General features: G+C 37.6%; 1 protein-coding gene across 3 annotated transcripts in view; it reads right to left on the reverse strand.

The window, feature by feature from the left end:
* Positions 1–9,127: 9,127 nt before the first annotated feature.
* rhbdf1.S (rhomboid 5 homolog 1 S homeolog) overlaps positions 9,128–22,806 on the reverse strand; it is a 59,644-nt gene continuing 45,965 nt past the window's right edge. For all 3 annotated transcript variants that reach the window (XM_018239065.2, XM_018239066.2, XM_018239067.2), the window contains 8 exons: positions 21,902–22,063; positions 19,381–19,484; positions 18,272–18,335; positions 17,621–17,715; positions 17,352–17,427; positions 15,744–15,844; positions 13,353–13,506; positions 9,128–10,003 (listed from right to left, as the gene is read on the reverse strand). In XM_018239065.2, the coding sequence (XP_018094554.1) occupies positions 9,584–10,003; positions 13,353–13,506; positions 15,744–15,844; positions 17,352–17,427; positions 17,621–17,715; positions 18,272–18,335; positions 19,381–19,484; positions 21,902–22,063 (1,176 nt within the window). In that variant the 3' untranslated portion in view covers positions 9,128–9,583. The remainder of the gene's footprint in view (positions 10,004–13,352; positions 13,507–15,743; positions 15,845–17,351; positions 17,428–17,620; positions 17,716–18,271; positions 18,336–19,380; positions 19,485–21,901; positions 22,064–22,806) is intronic.

The following is a 22,806-nucleotide window of genomic DNA, read 5'->3' on the forward strand; positions in this document are numbered from 1 at the left end:
CCTTGGTCCAGTGTCGGACTGGCCCACCAGGATATAGGGTTGCCACCTTTTCTAGAAAAAAATACCGGCCTTCCTATATAGTTAACTTTTTTCCCTATTAATAACATTGGGATCAACCATCATTTTTACCGGTCAGGCCGGTAAAATACCTGCCAGGTGGCAAACCTACCGGGATACCAGGAAAACTCCCGGTACACTGCACTTCTGTTTGTTGTATCCTGTTGTTGTAACAGTTCAAATTAAAAAAAGGTTAAAACTTTTAAACGTTTATAAGCTGTGTTTTATGTTTTGCGGCTCCAGACTATTTTTCTTTAGTGGAAGAGGGGGCAAAATGGCTCTTTTGATAGTAAAGGTTGCTGACCCTTGCTCCTAATTCACGTTAGTACTGCCCATCATTAGTAAGCGAGGCTTTAAGTGTCCAGCTTTGATTACTTTTTATCAAATAAATAGCAGTATTTTTAAGCTTATAGGTTCTAATACTTCATTTTCATGAGGGGCACCTCTTCTTAGTGCTCAAGCTAAGCCTGTGTCCCCAGTAGCTCTAGTTTCTAATCCCACCAAGTAGACACTGCCCTGCATGTGCCATTGTACAACTTTATAAAATGGAACCGTCCTACTTACAGTTTCTATCCTTTTCTATGAGAGTTCTTTTTGATAGGGGACCACAAGGCTGCCTGTGGTAGCTTTCTATTCTCTGGTATATGGGAATAGCTTTAATTCAAACTTGTAAAATCAAGAACTGTTTGGTATTTAAAGGGATTCTGTCATGATTTTTATGATGTATTTTTTTTTATTTCTAAATTACACTGTTTACACTGCATTCTAATTTATTGTACAATAGAACATTTAATCCCTGAACCAGCAAGTGCATTTTTGTTCAGTTGTATATTGGTGTGTAGGCATCTATCTCAGGTCATTTTGCCTGGCCATGTGCTTTCAGAAAGCGTCAGCACTTTAGGATGGAACTGCTTTCTGTCAGTCTGTTGTTTCTCCTACTCAATGTAACTGAATGTGTCACAGTGGGACATGGATTTTACAATTGAGTGTTGTTCTTATATCTACCAGGGAGCTGTTATCTTGTGTTAGGGAGCTGTTATCTTTTTATCTTCCCATTGTTCTGTTGTTAGTCTGCTGGGGGGGGGGGGGTGTTAGATGATTTCACTCCAACTTGCAGTACAGCAGTAAAGATGACTGAAGTTTATCAGAGCACAAGTCACAGACTTGGGGCAGCTGGGAAACTGACAATATTTCTAGCACGGAGCACAGCAAAACATTTTTGACAATGCCCAATTTATGGCCACACCCACTAATTACCATGTTCATTTTACCAACTTTGGCAGGTTATGAAAGTTTGAACACATTTCTGGGAGTTTAGGGCCATGTGTTATAGCAGTTTTGCTAATGAAGGTGAAATTGCCCTTTAAAGAACAATGAAAGTCTAAAATAGAATAAGGCTAGAAATGCTGTATTTTGTATACTAAACATAAGAATGAACTTACTGCACCACAAGCCTAATCAAACAAATGATTTATGCTTTCAAAGTTGGCCACAGGGGGCTGTCATCTTGTAACTTTGTTAAACGTCTTTGCCTGACCCTGACCCTGCACATGCTCAGTGTGGCCTGGGCTGCTTAGTGATTGTCATAAACAAAGCTGCTTGGATTCTGCATGGCTGGGAAGTAAGGCGGGGGCTCCCCCTGCTGTTCATAAGTATGATTGTTTCCCTGCTCAGCAGTTAGGGACCATCTGACAATTCCTATCCACAGTAGTAAATGAAGGGAGAATTTCACTGCATACAGTCAGGTTTCTTATAAAAACAGTACACATTTTTTAATTAAAGTATATTGGAGATAGGTTTCTTTTTCATTAAAGAAAGTAAATATGGGATTTTAATTTTTTTGCCTTTCCTTGTCCTTTAAACTGTGCGTCACAGTTCTCCCAAGAGACTTGCTTATCTTAAATATATTAAAGTCAATGGGTGTTATTTCTTGTGGCAACTATTTTTTTGTCTTGGTGACAATTTTGTCTCAGAGACATTTGTCGCAGTCAATTTTTGCATAAAAATTTGCAGATGGCGTAATGTGTAATTTTGCCATAAACCATTCCTGGCAAAAAAATTAGCTCATGACTACTGCGCCTACCACAGTGCCAGGTATAAAATAAAATCACAAGTGAGAGGGCTTTGGGGAATTAATATGGTTCCATAAATTGCAGTGTGGAAGCAATTCTTGCGATAGATATCTCGGATCCCATTTGAATGCTTACCTGTGGTTACCACTTTCAAATATTCAGGCTACATGGCTAAGAAAAAGTGTTTGGTTTTTTTGTATGTGGTTGACCTTCAAAGTCTAACTTTCTGTGCAATCATAAAAAAAATAGGCGACAGTGTGAATTTAAAACAGAAAAAGCTGCTTGACTGAACTAAGTGGAAGAAAAGGATGCTGGAAACTGTAGTTGTACATGAGAGGTCCCTCCGCTTTAAACAAAACAGAGATTTTTTGCCCGTATAGTGCAGTATATTTATGATGAAGTTGGCCAGCTTAAATGTATTGCAGTATATGGACCAACAATCCCTGTTTTGTATAAAGGGTAGGGCACATTTTAGAGCAGCTTATAGGACAAGGTTCTAAACTAAAAAGTAGGCTAGAAATGTTGTACATTGTGTTTTGTGCTTCTTTACCAGCCCAAGGCAACCACAACCCTTTAGCAGTAAAGATCTGTGTCTCCAAAGATGCCCCAGTAGCTCCCCGTCTTCTTTTCTGCTGATTCACTGCACATGCTCTGTGCTGATGTCACTTACTGAGCTTAGGGACCCACTCACAATATACAGTACACATAACTTTCACAGTTAGTGATGGGCGAATTTATTTGCCAGGTGCGAATTGGCGGCGAATCTCTGCATTTTCGCCGCCGGCGAATAAATTTGCAAAATTGCCGACAATTCTAGGCGCACATTGAATTTAATGGGTGTCAGAATTGTTTCACAAATTTTTTCGGCGAAGCGAAACAGGAGAAATTTGCCCATCACTAGCCACAGTATACGGCTGATTAGTAATTAATATGGATAATGACTATATAGCAGCACAGAAACAAGTGCAATTAGCATCAGAATGTAATAATCAGCCCTGTAGCATCAGCTTATATTACAGACAAACCTCATTTTCTGCTTGATAACTTGCGTCGACCCCTAAGCTTAGCTTCTCAACAGCTGCTCAGAGCCCACTGAGCATGTGAGTGTCGCAGACACTTTCCACGATGGTGACCCCCTGTGACAAGTTAGAAGTCCTGGATCATTGCTGCTATTGGCAAGCTGAAATTTAGGTTTGTGCAATAGGTTCAGTATATAAAACGTGGCATTTTAAGCCCTTTTCATTTTAGGGTTTAGTTCTCCTTTAAAGGAGAACTAAATCCCCTACCATAAGCCCCACTAAGCTTTCAGACATTACCCCCCTCCCCGCGATGTGCTTTAGTGTAACAAAAAAAAAAAATCCATAAAAAATTCTCACCCTTAAATGCAGAGAATTGCAGCGGAGCTCCTGGTCGCCATCTTGTGGAACTTTGTGTAGTCTTTGGGTCATGCTCAGTTCAGCCTAGTCAGGAATTGGCTTTGACTGTGCATTTGCAAATAAGTGTTCAGACCGGAAGACTATATGAAGATTGGCAAGATGGTGACAGGGAGCTCCATTACGTTGCATTTAAGGGTGGTAATTTTTTAAAGCGTTTTTTTTTTTTTTACACTAAAGCACATCGCAGGGAGGGAGAGGGGGGCAATGCCTGGAACACATAGACCATGTGGTGACTTGATGCTAGTCTGTTTGATCTGTTTTCATTTTATGTTGTAAGACTCTCTCACTATAGGGTGGCCCACAATAAAACTTCCCCCATTTTTGCACCCTCAGTTAATTAGGGGGCAACATGTGGGTAGCACATGGGCTCCACATCTATGCTCCTCATACATATGCTATTCATTAGGTGCTAGAAGCAATGCCTATAACATTAGCCTTGTACTTACCATTTGTCTAGGGCTCCTTTGCCCAGGATTGCTCTGCATATTGTGCCAGATGTGCTTTTAAAGGTTTAACCAGTGTTAGGGCTCTGAGTGGAGCTGCTCAGCAGTATGTTGCACTGATCGGCACAATTTTGTCACACAGTGCTTGCACCCAGCAATAAAAAATTGCAATTGCAACTTTTTACCTGAAAAGGGAACTATAACGAAATTTTAAATTTAATATAAGCTTCAGCATAATGAAATAAGAAACTTTCTACATACAATCAATAATAAATTCTGTACTGTTTCTGAAATAATCAAGTTAATCTAAACTATCCCTCTCTCAGCATCTGTTTCTCTTCATTCTCTCTTGCTGCAGCAGTTGGGTGTCAGATATTCATTATCAGTTAGATAGAATATATCTTATAAGGGGCTCGTTTTGCCTAGAAGATGTATCAGAGCTCACTCTATTAAAATCACCAGACATCATGTCTCTCTACATGCAGGATTTGTGCAAAAGGCAATTATTTTGTTAGATTTTGTTTGTACTGGAATCAGTTATTTGAATGAAGTCTAATACATTTTCTAAGAAAGTGAGCCCCCCATAAGATATATTGGATCTAACTGTCAATAACTATCTGACACCCAACTGATGCATGAAGATAGAATAAAGAGAAACAGATGCTGAGAGAGGGTTAGTGAAGATAAACTTTATTATTTCAGAGATGGTGCAGAATATTTAATTGATCGTATTTACAAAGTTTCTTATTTCAGTATGCTGAAGCTTATATTAAATTTTCATTTTTGCGATAGTTCCCCTTTAAATCGAACACAAAACATGTTGTACATAAATGATATATAGTGAGAGAATTTTTACACATAACCATACACTATAACATAAACATATAACATAAAGTCTCTTGGGGGCACATTTACTAAAGGTCGAAGTGAATTCGAAGTGAATTTTCGAATTCAAAAACTTCGAATTTCGAAGTAAATTTTGGGTACTTCGACCACCGAATAGGCCAAATTCGACTTCAATTCGAATTGAAAAAACTTTGGATATTCGACCATTCGGAAATCTGTCTGTTTTAAAAAACGTTGACCTTGACACTTCAAACGATTTCTACGATCAATGGGAGGATGACCAGTGGGCTTGTAAAGCAATGAAACACTAAAATACTATGGGGCAAATTTACTAAAGGGAAAGTGACTAACGCTGGCGATAATTCGCCAATTTAACGGTCGCTGGCATAACTTCGCCCTTAGACTCTAGCGCTACTTTGCAGTCTTACGCCAGGTGAAGTTTCACTCTGGCGAAAGAGCGTTACTTCAAATTCACTAAGATTTGGAGTTTACTGAACGTTACCTCTTGCGCCAGACTTGCCTTCGCCACCTCAGACCAGGCGAAGTGCAATAAAGTAGATAGGAGTTCCTCAAAAAATAGATGCGACTTCCCAAAAAACGCTTGCGACTTTTCATTTTTCAGGGTGATAGGCTGCAAAAGATCGTACATTTTTTCTGGAGTACCCGGCTTCCCCCCTACATTTCCTAACATATAGCACATAAACTATACAGTGGGCTCATGTGTAGGGCAATATAACAACTTTATTTTATTTTATTAAGGTTCCCTGGGCTTGTGTAGTGTAATGTATTTGCTGCAACATATACGGCCATTCAACTTTAACTTCCCGCCGTATGCAAATTAGCCAACGCTAGGACAACTTTGCTTCGCTTGCCGCAGTAACACTAGCACAACTTTGCCAGCATTCGGCGCCCGGGACGCAACTTTGGATTTTAGTGAATTAGTGTTGTCCTGGCTAATCTACGCCTGGCGAAGTGTTGCGATGTGAGCGCAGCTGTCGCTGGTGAATTTCGGAGGTTAGTGAATTTGCCCCTTAGCATGTATAGAAGTTAGGTCAACTGACCAGAAACAGCACTATACATTTTTTTTCTTGAGATTTTTATATTATACAAAAGGAGCAGGGTAAAAATAATACCAAAACATGGTTGTTTGTTTATTGTATGCATTTGACAGTTTAAACCACCAGTCAGTAAGGACTACAGGTATGGAATGAGTTATCCAGAAACCCATTATCCAGAAAGTTCTTAATTACGGGAAGGCCATCTCCCATAGACTCCATTATAATTACATGACTCAAATGATTTCCTATTTCTCTGTAATAAGAAAACAGTAACTTGTACTTGATCCCAACTACGATATAATTAATCCTTATTGGAAGCTAAACATTTTTGTTTTTTAATTATTTTTAAATAGACAAGATATGGAGTTCCAAATTATGCAAAGATCCCTTATCTGGAATACTGGATAACAGGTCTCATACCTGTATAAGGAAAAGGTTTTATTAAGAGCTCTTACATACACACTACAGAACATAATACTATAGTCAGGCAGAGAAAATAGTTTTGACATTCAGAAATTATGTCTTAAACATACGTTATAACAAATAAGGGAAATTTGTGCTCACCACTAATTTTTAAAACCATTAGGCGGGGGTGCAATGAGGCTGTGACCACAAAATACATATTGACAAATACAAGAGTCCTCTGCACTCAACCCATTATCAATATATTTAAAGGACAAGGAAAGTCTAAAATAGAATAAGGCTAGAAATGCTGTATTTTGTATACTAAACATAAGCATGAACTTACTGCACCACAAGCCTAATCAAACAAATGATTTATGCTTTCAAAGTTGGCCACAGGGGGCTGTCATCTTGTAACTTTGTTAAACCTCTTTGCCTGACCCTGACCCTGCACATGCTCAGTGTGGTCTGGGCTGCTTAGTGATCGTCAAACAAAGCTGCTTGAATTCTGCATGGCTGGTAAGTAAGGCGGGGGCTCCCCCTGCTGTTCATAAGTATGATTGTTTCCCTGCTGAGCAGTTAGGGACCATCTGACAATTCCTATCCACACCAGTAAATGAAGGGAGAATTTCACTGCATACAGTCAGGTTTCTTATAAAAACAGTGCACATTTTTTAATTAAAGTATATTGGAGATAGGTTTCTTTTTAATTAAAAGAAAGTAAAAATGGGATTTTAATTTTTTGCCTTTCCTTGTCCTTTAAGACAGAGACACTTTGTGCATACTGCTACTGAAAAATGCCTTACCCTTTAAACAAAACAGGGATTGTTTGTCCATATATTGCAATATATTTAAGCTGGCCAACTACGTCAAAGTCATCCCATATCTGGCCAGTCCTATGCTCAATTTTATCTGATTCATTAAGAATTCAATTGCTTCATTATACATTTTACACAGGGACTAATGGGTCCGTTTACTAAGCGCAGTAAAAATATGCGCACAAAAAACAGACAAATTTGTTGCCAAATATATTTTCGCCAGTTTACTAACCTGCGGTAAATAAAAATGTGCAATTTTTTTGTGCAAAAATATGTTTTCGCCAGTTATTGCTGAAAATAACGCTATGTACACATTAATGGTCGGTTTACTAAACAGCGAAATGTGCAAAAAACAAAATGTACGCAAGAATATTCGCAAAATTTTACCGCCACCTATGTAGTGGCGTAAAAGTATTTTTTCACCAGAAAATTCTCAAGGGGCAGGAAATATCCCATAATACTTTTTTTTTTTACCCATCATTCTTTGCTGACAGAAGAGAGATCTGTAGCTATTGCTGACAGGATGTTTTGGCTTCTGCTTCTATCTGGTGCAACAGCAGCAGCTTCAGCTCAGAGTCGTATTATTGGCAGCGGCATCACAGTCCAAGGATTTGTCAGTCTCTACGCTTTTTTGGTTTCATTGTAATTGGCTACATTAAACTGTGCATTTCTATGAAGCAAAGAGATTGACTGGAATGATTTCTTGTTCATATGATTCTATTGGCAGAAGGGTTTATATGATGCATAAATGTTTGATTGGTGTCACTCTGGTGATGTTCTGTTGGATGGTATAATCATCAGTCAATAAAGTTTATGACTTTTGAAGATGCATTTCTGGCCATAAATGTCACAGTAATAATTGCTATAATAACCGCCATAAAACAAGACTATTTTATAGCATAAATATTCGCAAAAACGGCATTTGTCTCCAGAAAATCGCAACTCGCTAAAATTACCGCTGGTAATTACCGATGGTTCGCTAACGTAGTTACCGCAAGTGATCGCAATGACTTCTGAGTGCATCGCTGTTTAGTAAACGTAGTCACTGCGAATATTCTGTCGGAAAAATATTCTCAGCGATAACATGTGGAAACTTAGGGGCCCATTTACTTAGCTCGAGTGAAGGAATAGAGGAAAAAAAACTTTGAATTTCGAATGATTTTTTTGGCTACTTTGACCATCGAATGGGCTACTTTGACTTGAACGATTCGAACTAAAAATCGTTCGACTATTCGACCATTCGATAGTTGAAGTACTGTCTCTTTAAAAAAAAACTTCGACCCCCTACTTCACCACCTAAAACCTACCGAAGTGCAATGTTAGCCTATGGGGAAGGTCCCATAGGCTTTCTAATGTTTTTTTGATCGAAGGAAAATCGTTCGTTCGATGGATTAAAATTTTTCAAGTCAAAGGATTTAATCGTTTTAGTTTGTTCGAACTTTTTGCGCTAAATCCTTCGACTTCGATATTCGAAGTCGAAGGATTTAACTTCGACAGTTGAATATTGAGGGTTAATTAACCCTCAATATTCGAACCTATGCAAATCTGCCCCCTAAAGTCAAATCGGTTGCCCTTTTATTAGACACCAGTGGGATCACCTGACTATAGCTGGGAAGGGTGGGAGCTACAACATGGAGCTGGTCACTGCTCCTGTATAACTATAACAAACAAGAGAAAGTTGTGCTCTACTACTACAGCCAGATATGGGATGACTTTGACGTAGTTGGCCAGCTTAAACATATTGCAATATTTGGACAAACAATCCCTGTGTTGTTTAAAGGGTAAGGCATTTTTATTAGCTGTATGCACAAAATGTCTCAATGTCTTAAATATATTGATAATGGGTTGAGTGCAAAGGACTCTTGTATTTGTCTTAAACATACGTGTTAATATTAAATATTACGAGAGGTAAATGAAGTGCTCATGCCAGGTCCTTGATTTTTTGCATCCTTTATAGAATAAAACACATTCTCTTTAGAATAAACACACTCTTTCTTAGTTACAAATGATGGTAGCTAAAACACTACCTATAGTTTAATTTCTGCAGCAACTGCAGTAGACACAATTTAAAAAAAAAACGGTGACATTTTACCATTAAACGACATCACACTATTGTTCAATAAAAGTGAACAAAACCCCCCCCCCAGATATTTCTGTTTGTTCAGACGATAAAATCATCTGGTATACATTAAACAGTTTATCCAATGCTCTATATACAGTTAAATTAACAATGTGCACATTACATGTATACGTTCATAATGCATACTTAAGAAAAATATATTTCCTCTTTCCACAGCAAAATATTCCAGAAAAAAACCCTGAATTGCTGTGGTTTAAAATGGCTACATTATTCCTTCAGTACCTTAAAGAGAATATAATATAATCTTTCTAAAATGTAAAAAAAAAAAAACACCTGAAATGCGGTTAATTTAAAACTCCTTTTCTTAGGGGTCAATGTAGCTGGGCATGAAGTTCATATTTTTCGCAGAATTTATCTGTAAACGGTATACAGGTTAGATATTCACACCATTCACACTTGACTGGGTACACTTTAAATAGAACGACTAAACCTGAAAAAAGACCAAAGAATATTAAAAGGGATATGATAATCTGGCATCGTTTGCGGTACATGTCAAATTTGCCAAAGCTAATGTAAGGGAGAAATGCAAAGGATAAGAAGAAGCCGCTGACAAAGCCAGCAAAATGAGCAAAATTGTCGATCCAAGGCAGGAGTCCAACGGTGAACAGGAAAATGACGACTGCAGATAGCTTGAAAAAGGCTCTCCATGGTCTTGCAAGGATTTGCCAGCTTTGGATGAGTTCCACGAAAAGGCACGCCAAAATTCCAAATTGTGAGCCAGCAGGTCCCACCTACATAAAGAACATTGTTATACCGCTCATATCACTCATCTGTTTATACGTAGTGCATGTGGTGCTACTTTATCAATGGTGTTATAATCAATGTCAGATTTAGGAATAAAATTGAATAATCATACAGGATCTGTTATCTGAAGTACTAGGAGCTGGGGGTGTGCGTTCATTCTACATCTTGTTATACCTCTACTAAACTATCTGCACTTCAATATTTAAAGGGGTTGTTCACCTTTGAGTAAACTTTTAGGGGCCGATTCACTATGGGTCGAATATCGAGGGTTAATCAACCCTCGATATTCGACTAGGAATTAAAATCCTTCGACTTCGAATATCGAAGTCGAAGGATTTAGCGCAGATAGTTCGATCGAACGATCGAAGGATAATTCCTTCGATCGAACGATAAAATCCTTCAAATCGAACGATTCGAAGGATTTTAATCCAACGATCGAAGGAATATCCTTCGATCAAAAAAAGTTAGCCAAGCCTATGGGGACCTTCCCCATAGGCTAACATTGACTTCGGTAGCTTTTAGATGGCGAACTAGGGGGTCAACGTTTTTTTAAAGAGACAGTACTTCGACTATCGAATGGTCGAATAGTCGAGCGATTTTTACTTCGAATCCTTCGATTCGAAGTCGTAGTCAAAGGTCGAAGTAGCCCATTCGATGGTCGAAGTAGCCCAAAAAAAACTTCGAAATTCGAAGTTTTTTACCTTTGAATCCTTCACTCGAAGTTAGTGAATCGGCCCCTTAGTATGATGTAGAGAGTAATATTCGGAGACAATTCGCAATTGATTTTCATTATTTTATTATTTGTGGGTTTTGAGTTATTTAGCTTTTCTATTCAGCAGCTCTCCAGTTTGCAATTACAGCAATCTAGTTGATTTACATAAGAGACTAGTATATGAATAGAAGAAGAATGAAAAAAGTTATAAAAGTAGTAATAACAATAAGGGGCAGATTTACATAGGGTCGAATATCGAGGGTTAATTAACCCTTAATATTCGACTGCTGAATGTAAATCCTTCGACTTCGAATTAGTTGGATCGAACGATTAAATCTTTCGAATCGTTCGATTCAAAGGATTTTAATCCATCAATCGAATGATTTTTCTTCGTCAAAAATATTCAAACGTTTTTTCGTTTGATTCGAAGTCGTAGTCGAAGGTCGAAGTAGCCAATTCGATGGTCTAAGTAGCCAAAAAAAACATTCGAAATTCTAAGTTTTTTTTTATTCTATTCCTTCACTCGAGCTAAGTAAATGGGCCCCTAAATGTGTAGCCTTACAGAGCATTTTTTTTAGAAGGGGTCAGTGAACCTATTTTAAAGCTGAAAAGAAGACGGCAAATAATTCAAAACCTATAAAAAATAAATAATGATGACCAATTAAAAAGTTGCTTAGAACAGGTCATTCTATAACATAATAAAAGTTAACTTGAAGGTGAACCAGTTTGCAATTAATGTATTTCGTTATCATGGGAATGCTGGGATAAGTACTTATTATTTTAGCAGGACAAAGAATTGTTTTTTCAATGCAAATTTAACATTGAACCCAAATTGTATCAAATCTAAGTCAGCTGCCATTTTGGAGCTAGGAAGCCATCTGGACATTATTTTTTCATTAGCGAATACTGTACTAAAAGTATAGCAAGCTGGGCAGATGTGCCTGCCTGTCTGTCTTCTATATTTCATAAACCTGTAATCAAGAAAGATCTGAAATATGGCAATGACATTTCCCATGGAGTCTGATTAAAACAAGCAATTCTTCATTTTAAACAGATTTCCTTTAGACAATACCTTTTACTGTTTACTAAACTGTCATAAATACAGTATACACTGATGACTAAACAATCCGGATAATGTTTCAGCTACATAGTTAATATAATTTGGGTTGAAAACAAAAGGCCCTCAAGTTCAACCTTTCTAAATGACCCCATAACAACTCCATATCCAGAAAAACCTATTTCCCATACATGAAACAGGAATCAGAGATGCATACCTCCCAACATTTTGGAAGTAAAAAGAGGGACAAAAAATTTTTTTCGCAGCAATTTTTTTGACCACACCCCTTTCTGTGGCCACACCCCCTAATGACCATGTTTGTTTAACAAAATTTGGCAGGTTATGAAAATTTGAAAATATTTCTCCTTATCTAAACTGTGTTTTGTGTCTCAAAATTTTTACAAAATATCTTATTTGCACCTGTTAGCTGTTCTGGGCTCTCTGCTAAAAGCCAATTAAGTGAGAAACTTCGTTTCTTTTTCTGGCTGTTCAGTGCAGAGAAAAGAGGGACTTTCCAGTACAAATGAGGGACTGCGGGTTGAGCTGTCAAAAGAGGGACTGTCCTTACAAAAAAGGGACAGTTGGGAGGTATGGAAATGGTATACCTAAATGCCATACAATATAACAAGCTGCTGCTGAATTTACAGAAAGCAAAATTAATTTGATACTTCAGTAGGTATTATTGTAAATTTACTGGCAAAACGGATATTATAAATTGCCACTCTGGGATTGGTACTGTTGTTATAGCTTCTTAGCTGCTTCATTCCTAGCATCTCCAGGCTGAACACTACAGCCACGCTGCTAAATGTACTAATGCACCAAATATATGATAGACAAAAAAAGATTATTAGTGACCCATACTATTTTGGGTGGTGGGACACTAGTAAAGACAGGGCAGCTACAAATCATAATAATCTCATGAAGCAATAACTATCAATATCTGCTGTAAAATTATACACACATTGGCCTCCATTGGCAATGCATAAAATTGGCAGCATGTGCATGTAGGGTGTATGGCTAAATAACAGCACCAGGACTAATAGTTAGGGGTTATTTATTAAAGTATGAATGCCAAAAACTAAAAATTCAAGTTTATAATACTCCATCTTCAACCTGTCGAGGTCCTGTAGAAGTCAATATCAAGTCAATATCAAGGTCCTATTCGCAATTTGGATCGTACAAAACCCAGTGCAGACCATAATATCTCCAAACATTACAGGCTTTTCCGCCAAATTCGCGAAAAAATCTGAGTTTTCGGGCATCAAATCCGAAAAATTATTACTAGCCAAAAAAGTTGCGGCTTTTCCTGATCTGTTTTTTTTATGATAAATAAGGTAAATCGTAGATTCTAGTTTGGTCTGACTTTTTTTTTATTAAAAACATGAGAAAAAATTGGATTTGGATAAATAACCCCCTTAAAGTTTAGCCACTTTAAATATAGCCATTTCTACTATAATTATGTATTGGAAGATGCATTTCAGGCCATACAACACTCCACATAATTTGTCCTTTCAAAACCAAGGCTGGGAAGTATATCCCGTCAATAGAAAATAAGCAAGGTCAGTACCTCAGCCTTGTAGGGCAGGAAAATAGCACTAGTTAGATTTCCAGTAATTCCACTCAGTATATAAATAATGGATATTCTATGCCAACCAGCCAGCTTTTCCAAATCCCTCAGTATTGTCATCTGAAAACAGACAGAAACCAAACAGTGCAAGATTCTGTAGAAAAAAAAACCAAAAACAGAGAAAAAAACAAGTTAATGTATGCAGTTTTGCATAATGAAAAATGTCATTGCAAGCAACTTTCCAATAGATATTAATTATGTTTTTCAGTCGTTAATCGGAAATGTTACTGAAAATTTCCATTATACATTCATTTAAATTTGTCAGTGAATTTAAAGTAATTTAAAAGTCTACTAGCAATTCATGAAAACATCAAATAAACCCAATAGGCTGTTTTTGCTTCCAATAAGGATTAATTATATCTTAATTTGGATCAAGTACAGTGTACTGTTTTATTATTACAGAGAAAAAAGATTATTTTGATATAATGGAGTCTATGGGAGACAGCCTTTCTGTAATTTGGAACCTTCTGGATAACGGGTTTCCGGATAACAGATCCCATACCTGTACTGCTTTTAATTGCAGTTCTTGCACTTTTTTGCTGATGTATATGAACTAAATAAATCACTTTTGACACAGTTCAAAGTACTGGTGTGGTCCCTGATATTTTCTCTATTAATGTATTGACCCCAGTGCCAGGGAAGGGTCTTCTGATTAAGCACCCTACACTTCCACAAGTGTCATTTTGTATGGCAGGTTGAGCTTTCCATTATCGAAAATGTTATAAAACAATGAAGCAGAAGCCAGCTTATTAATGAACCTGCAAATAAATCTGACTTCTACTTCATTGCTTTAAGAGTTGGAATGGAAAGTTGTTTACAATTATATTTTCTCTTATTATGCAAAAACTTTTTTTGGGTGAACATCGCTTTTAACCAAAATATTTAGTATATCATGAAATATACAAGTGGCTTTTTAAAGGGCAAGCAATATCTAAAACACCACTGGAATAGATATAAAAATGTAATTATTTACAAACCATATATGCCATGGACATCTTAGGTATTTACTAGAAAAATGTCCAAAAGAGCATAAAAAAGAGCCAGGGGAAAACAGTTATCCCACTATTTACAATAACTGATATTTATATTTGTCAAGGTTTCCCATCATCAGTTGATAAAATATATTTCATCTGTTATGAAAACATTTTTGCTGATGTTTTGAATTGAGATTTTGAAATAATTTTGACAATTTCAAATTTCGATAAACTTATGATCTCTTTTTAGGTGGAAAAAAAACATTAGGAAAAAAACACGACTCTAGTAGACAGACAAGGAAAAACTATTCAAAATTATACAGAGAATGTTTTTTTTCATAAGTGCAATTTTTCACAGGAACCATGAAAAATCGATGTCAATTTCAGGAACAGGGTTCTACTGTACTTAGGGGAAAAAATATGTTTGCCTGAAGTCACCCTGGGAAAACTGGTAAACCTGCTCCCCAATAGACATTTTTTTGTAAAAAAAAAAAAAAAAAAATGATGTGCATTTTTGCCCTGCTACTGTGTTACTAATAAGGGCGAAAACACAAGTGACTATTGGTCGCCACAACTTGCAGTGACTTTGTTTAAAAAAAAAAACTTGATCACAGCTACTGATCGCGGCAAGTAAACAACAAAAGGTTACTGCACAACTCGCTGTGATGAATCACTGGCACTATAACAATCAGTCGCCGTGATCCAGCCCAAAAGTCGTGGCAGGTGTGTCTTTGTCCTAATACATCAAGAAAAACTGTAAAACAAGAAAACTCTTGCTAATTGTCCACACATTTTGAAAAAACAAAATTCTAGATTCAATTCTAGATTCAAAAGAAAACACTCAAGCACTGCAGGGATCCCCAACCTTTTTCACCTGTGAGCAACATTCAGATGTAAAAAGAGTTGAGGAGCAACACGAGCATGAAAAATGTTCCTGAATGGAGCCAAATAAGGGCTGTGATTGGCTATTGGTAGCCCCTTTGTGGACTGGCAGCCTACAGGAGGCTGTTTGGCAGTACATCTGGATTTTATCCAACCAAAACTTGCCTCCAAACCAGGAACTAAGCACCTACTTTGAGGCCACTGAAAGCAACATCCAAGGGTTTGGGGAGCAACATGTTGCTCGCGAGCTACTGGTTGGGGATCAGTGCACTAGAATATAACTCAAAATTTGAGATGATACCATAACTTCTATCCATAGCAAAGCTGTGGATATAGTGAATATAGGCAATGTATTATTAATAAAATTGTGAAGCAATGTACAGACCTGGACAAATGAGAATAAGAACATAGAACAAGATAATAGTAATGCAGTTCATAATGCTGTTTTCATTTTAAACAGTTAGCCATAGCATACCCTGCATGCAGGAACAGAGAAAGCCACAATCTATAAACTTGATCTGGATATTCTGGGTCCAAGAATTGCAGTAGTCCACACACATCATTCATGCAGTGCACCTAAGAATAACAAGACGATTACTATTAGTAATTGGACCATTATTTAAATGCACAGATACAGTAGTAAGGAATAATGGCCCCTTACACTTACAGTCAATATTTCAGTTAGACTCCACCATTTGACACAAACAGGCATTTTGCATACTATTGCAAAACTATGGCCCATTATTTTAGAAACGTGGAAGTATACATACAGAAACATATGAAGATACAGGGTGTTGAAGGAGGCCATAACTTTATTATTTTTTACTGTTTCTGTTCATGACAGCCTATATATGGCAGCCTAAGTCAGAGGTAGGCTAAATGAAAAATTCATTAGAATAGGGTTGCTCCTTTAATGTTGCAGCATACTCGATCTGTTCTCATTCTTCCACAGTGAAAGGAAAAGACAATGGCTTACTACAGTCATGTAAAACAATAAGTAAACTCAATGCACACTTTTTTTACCAAATGTGGATACAGAAATATTTGCTCTTCATTCAAACAGTAAATAGAGCTAAAGATAATGTAAATGAGCAAACAAAAACTGAAAAATTTGATGTTGCGGTTATTTATTCAACCAAAAATATATTCCATTTTCTTCTGTGGAAAAAAGAAGTATACCTCTTTGGTAGACACTACCCCAAGTGGCATCTACATTCTCTGACATTGACTGGAAGAACAGTTTTTTCACTCCTCCATGCAGAATTTCAACTGTGCAATGTTTTGGGAGGTTCTTTCATGTACAGCTTGTTCCATATTCAGCCCTCCCCCCACAGTACCTCCATATTTATAGATCTGGCCTTTGACTTGGCTGTTCTAGAACCCTCCATTTCATGTTGCAGAGTTTCCATGGTGGATTTATTGATACATTAAGGGTCATTGTTATAGTGTGAGGTCCACTTTTGGTGGAGGGTAAGAGCCCTGTTCCTACAGCCTGCCCCACAGTCCATTTCCACTCCACTCTGCACTTCATAGGTATGCCCTGAATACATGTGCTTCCCGAATGAGCACTAAGGGGTGGGATTTTGTTCCCCATAGTGCTCTAGCACTTACAACAAGGACATTAATAGATGAGGCCCTTAATCTCCCAGATGTTGCAATACATTTTAGTACGCATGCAATAGTGATGTGTGGAGTTCAGGTTGAAATTTGGTCAACCAATGCAGTTTAGAGTTGGGTGCGGGTCAGACTGTGGAAGTACACTGCTCCTGATTATTCCCTGTCTTGGAGCCAGAGGCGGCAACATAAGTAGTGTACATGAGATGATGTTGGTACTAGTTGGGAACGGGTCCTACAGTGGCAACATTTTGCAGGTTGGGGTTGAGTATGGGGTAAGGTTTTTTGGGTTAGGGTTAGGTACGGGTTTTCAACAGCATTTAAATCAGGGTTTTCTGTCTGTAGAGAAGCCTGACCCACACATCACTAACACACAAGGCTGGAGTAATAGAATCAGTAGGATTTTATGCTGCAACATTCTTAGAATAATATATCTAAAATTATCAAGTACATGTAAGCTTTTTAGTACCTGTGAACACAATGTAGCTTCTTCATGGAAATATCCTTTCATAAAATCACAGTATTCCCTGGATGTTATTTCACAACTAGAAGAAAAAAAAAATATTGTTTATTATGTCCCTGTTACGTTTCGGATTTGCTCTGTTCCTTCTGTTTGATAGAATCTTAAGATTATGTATTGCAAAAGTGTAAATCAATTTACACTAAGCGATGGTTGTTTTTTTTTTTAAATTCACGATGATGATAAACTGCTCTCAGTGATAATATCCAAATACATACCTTCCTTTTGTACCAATACAACAGGGCCTGCCTGTTATAACGCAGTCCATGTGAAGGTGGTTAGGGAAATTTCCATCGCTGTTTTTTGTGCAGACCTGCAAACATTAAGGGGCAGATTTACTAAGGTTCGAATGGTAAATTCGAATTTTCAAATTTGTTTTGGTCAAAATTTACAATTTTGAATTTTAAACCACCAACTCGAATTTGAATATGAGGTTTATCACATCTCCCTAGAAACAGTTCTAATTCGAATATTCACCACCAGTTTAAAAAATAACATTATTCTGATTATTTAAATATATGGAAAATGTGTTAAGAGAGTACTTACATGCCTGAAGGAAGACTTTTCATCTAAAGTTCAAAAGATATGGCTTGGTAAAGCCAAGGAGCTGAGCTATATACACAACTCAAGCAGCTCAGATAAATGTGTAATAATGTAATGTAAAAGTCCATGAAAACTTAAATAAAGGTAATTTTTTGAAAATTACTTTATGTGATATGGTCCAAAAATGTGGTAAATAAAACTCTACATTACATGTGCATAGCAACATTTTGACAAATTATGCTCAGTTGCCCTTTAGGACATGTTGGTAGCTAAAAAGGAAGTAGGTATGAAAGCTGGCAAGAAATATATATTGTGTGTATACATACCGGCCATTTTGTAATGTCATCAGGCCATTCATGTGGGGGAACTGATGCTGGTTCAGCGCAGAACCTTGGAAAACAAAAGAAATACAGTAAGTGCCATTTATCCAAATCTAAACTGTACATCCAGATTTGTTTTGTTATATTACCACAAATACAGAATCAGAAGAGTAACCTAATGGTTTTAAAAATGAGTGGTGAGCACAACTTTCCCTTGTTTATTATAGTATATATATGCCTATATATACATAGATATGTGACTACACGTCATAGAGTAGAAATACATCCTTGATTGATGTCATTTTAAATAACCCCCACCTGCTGAATGTTTTCTCAACCACTAAACCTGAAGTAAAAGATTGGGGGCCGGCACCAATTTAAACTGAGCACTCGAGTCTGGTCGATGGAGGAAATGCAGCAGCTATAGCAGGAATAGGTAAGACGATGGAGCTGTTTGAGCAGAGGGGCAAGCGTGCAAGTGGGTTGGAGCTAGCGTGCATGGGGGGATGCAAGCGCATCAGGATGTGCACCTGCATCGCTGGTAAGTGTGCAAGGCAGGGCCAGGGTGTGCCAGGCCTGGGTGTGCGCAGCCCAGGACCCCACCAAGTTTAGATCTGGCACTAACCAGTTCTATATTGGTCAGTAGCTGGAGTTTCCTTCAACTACAAAACAAGAAGTTTCCTTCCACTACAAATCTATATTTATATAAATGAATCAACAATTATTGTTTTTAACAATTATTATCTACTATTAGTGTGAATGAAGCCAGAAATGACAGACCAAATATTTTATTCTGGATACAAATAAGAAAATCTGTTTGTGATTACATAACTATCCTATAGATTGTCTTTTCAAAACTACTGCACATTGTATGTTAAAAAAAGTACCTTTAAAATCGTCTCCATTTAAATAATTGTAAAATTAGGGAAAAAAAACCCTGTATTCCCTCACTTGCTAAAAAGCCAAGCTATCTAATGTATCAGCCTGTACCACTGATTCAGGGAGAGAATTCCACATCTTCACAGCTCTCACTGTAAAAAACCCCTTCCGAATATAACATGTTTTACCAAACATACAACAGCAGTAATTATATAGGGAAGAAATGAGCAACATACCTGGGATCTTGGTGGCACACTGATCCAGAATGTCTTACACTTTTGTTTGCCAATTCTGGTGTACTGGAATGAGTGGGCCATTTTACCCAAACAGCAAGAGTAGACTTGAAAGGGAAAGGGAATTTTATCAGAATAGTAACCCAAGATATAAAGTAAAATGATATAAACTTTAATTACCTGAATCAAAACATCTAAATAACACAACACAAATGGCAGAACATATAAGAAGAGAAGATGAATAGATAATAGATACTTTAAGATATATTCTGCCTATATCCCTCTGTGGGGTTCATTTATAAAGTTTGAGCAGCACAGAATGATTTGCACAGTGAATATATTTGCCCTGCACATGGTTATATATATATATATATATATATATATATATATATATATATATATATATATATATATATATATATATATATATATATATATATATATATAAAGCTGGATAAGATTGGAGTATTTAATGTGCAGAATTGCAAAATTTATTTTGCACAGCGAATTGTCTAAAAGAGATTGGATAAAATCACAAATTGTGAATATTTATGCACACACATAAGCCACAATTTTGGTTGTGGAGAAAATTTTCACAAAACAGTTACAAATTGAATGCTATTTTCGGGCACAACAGCCTCGCACAGTGGCCACATTCGCAAATCATTTGTGAAGATTTGTTCGCAATGCGAATTCCAAGAATTGGAAAGAAGGGCACAGTAGTGCAGTATTTTAGCATTTCCAAAAAGAAAAAAGGGCAATACAACCAGGCCCGGACTGGCAATCTGTGGGTTCTGGCAAATGCCAGAGGGGCTGCTGTATGGTTCCATAGAAAGTTACCATATAGTGGGCTGGTAGGGGGCTGTTTGGGCCTCTGTACTTGGAATGGCAGGGCCTATTTTGACTCCCAGTCCGGGCCTGTATACAACCATTTAGAAAATAAATAAATATACGTTACGCTAAGGAGATAAATATGCACTACACTAACTTTATCAATGACCACCAGAGTCTGAAATGTATTTCCTTAAGTAACTCCATATACCCAAACCCTTTATCAAACTTTCAGTGAAAAGGAGGAGAGCACAAAACTAAGTTATTTTGGCATTATACACCTGCAACATTATATAAAATCCAGATATAGATCTCCCCATTGCTGGTGGGACTTTAGGGGGCAGATTTATCAAGGGTCGAATTTCGAAGTAAAAAAATACTTCGAAATTCGACCATTGAATTTAAATACTTTGAATTTGAATTCGAATTTCGAATTCAAACTTTTTTCATCGAATTTGGGTATTCTGCGGTCGAAGTAAAATCGTAAGATCGAATGATTAAATCCTTCAAATCGTACGATTTTACTTTGATTTTAACGTTTTTTTTAAAGAGACAGTACTTTGATTATCGACTGGTCAATTCGAAGTCGAAGCCGTAGTATCCTATTTGATGGTCGAAGTATCCAAAAAATTACTTCGAATTTTGAATTTTTTTACTTAGTAAATTCCCTCGAATTCACTTCGACCCTTGATAAATCTGCCCCTAGGTGATTTGTAGCATATTATTTGGCAGTGTCCTAAAATTACCCCCTTCTGGAAGCAAGTAGGAGAATTACTCTTGACAATACTGTATAAAATAGTACAATTGCAATATCCTAAATATTCTGGTTGGGAAAAAAAAATGAAAGCTTGATTTCAGCATTTCTATTTAGGAAATCTGAAATTTTTACCAATAATTTAGCAATAATTTCTTAGAAATGGACTGGTATGTTCTCTCAAAAAATACATAGCTTTGTGTTGTTACTTTGCATGGTGCCAATAACTGAAGTTGGCCATGCATGTTAGGCAAGTCCATCAGGGGAGGAACAAAACAATGTACAAGAATATAGTCCTTGTCTGACTGAATGTCCTAACCTGCCTAATAGATAGCTGATCTGGCTCATGCAGGTGACAGTAAGCTGCCAATTTGGTCTGTAGGGCAGTGGCGGGCCAAGCCAACCGGGCGCCCTAGGCGTCCCGGGTGGCCACCGCGCTCCCCTCCACGCTCTCCTCCGTGCTCCCCTCCGCGATCGCTCGTGCGGGCTTGCGCATTCCTGAAAACATTGTGCGCACACATGCGCACAACGCAGGAGGGGAGAGTGTTACAGCGCTGGAGGCAGAGCAAAGCGACCTAGGGGAGTGGTGAGAGGCGGGGAAAGTGACTGGGGAGATGGGGTAAAGCGCTTGAGGGGAGGGAGCGCTGGAGGAGTGGGAGGAGCAGCGAACATGGACTAGGGGTAGGCAAAAGTCAGCTACCTGCCCAGCACCCCCCTTTCGTTGCACCCTAGGCAGGTGCCTCTTCTGCCTACACCTAGTTCCGGTCCTGCTGTAGGGGCAGAATTGGCAGCTTTTAAAACTGCGCTGATATGGTGCTTGTCTGAAGGGGTTTTCTAGCAAATTTGGGACAGAAGGTTAAGTGGGCCCAATACACTCTGTATGGGTAGCTTTACACACACTTCCTTGAAGGTGCGGTGAACAAGGGGATAGCTGCTTACCGAGCACTCTTCTTCTGATGTCTGTATGCATCCTGATTTGTCATTTCTTACACAGCATGCAGAGTTCCTCTCTTTTTCTCTATTCATGTTGATAAATTTGTAAACATCTTGGTCTTGTCTCATGCACGGGGAAAACTTTGCACCCAGGTGTATTAAGGCTTCCTGAAAGGAACATATCTGATCAACAGATTGCAGTACAAGACATACAGTATGTATTTGTGAAAAAATTGCCTGAATGCTGCTCTCTGTATAAATGAAAAATCCAACAAACATTTGTTAACGGAGGCAAAGATTCCTCACAGGGTGGTGGAGCACCCGTGGATGATTCATTTTAGCAGAATTGTAAGCGCCAAAGTTTGTATATAATTACATATTATAGATAAAATCCCTTACTATACTAAACAATTGGCCACTGTGTGGAATGTTTCAATTCCCAGGCAAAAGAAAAAACACTGTCATGTAACATTTTATTCAGTGCAACAGGTCTATTGCCGCTCCGTGCCAAGGTTAAAAAAAACAAGTTGTTTATAAAACCACCAATTTTTATCAAATCAAGCTGAACTGGCAGACTATGACAAGAAGCATTTAAAAGCACAAATCCCTTTGTGAACAGCACTTAAAGGGGAACTTCTGCTTCCAAACCAAAATTTGATAAACATAACATAACACAGAAACCCCTAATATACCCATCACAGTTACCGGTTTCTTCAAAAAGTATGAATAAATGCAATTTTCAATGCTGAAATCCAGCTGTTTAACAGTTCTTCTCTTTCTGCATCATTTGAAATCCTGGCAGGGAAGGAGGGACTAAAAACTGATGTTACAAATTGTAACAACTTCTCCACAACTTACAGACAGCATGCAGGAACTACATAACCCACAATGCATTGCACTGTGATGTTCAG

This window comes from Xenopus laevis, chromosome 9_10S (assembly GCF_017654675.1).
Source record: "Xenopus laevis strain J_2021 chromosome 9_10S, Xenopus_laevis_v10.1, whole genome shotgun sequence".
In the NCBI taxonomy this organism is placed as follows: Eukaryota; Metazoa; Chordata; class Amphibia; order Anura; family Pipidae; genus Xenopus; species Xenopus laevis.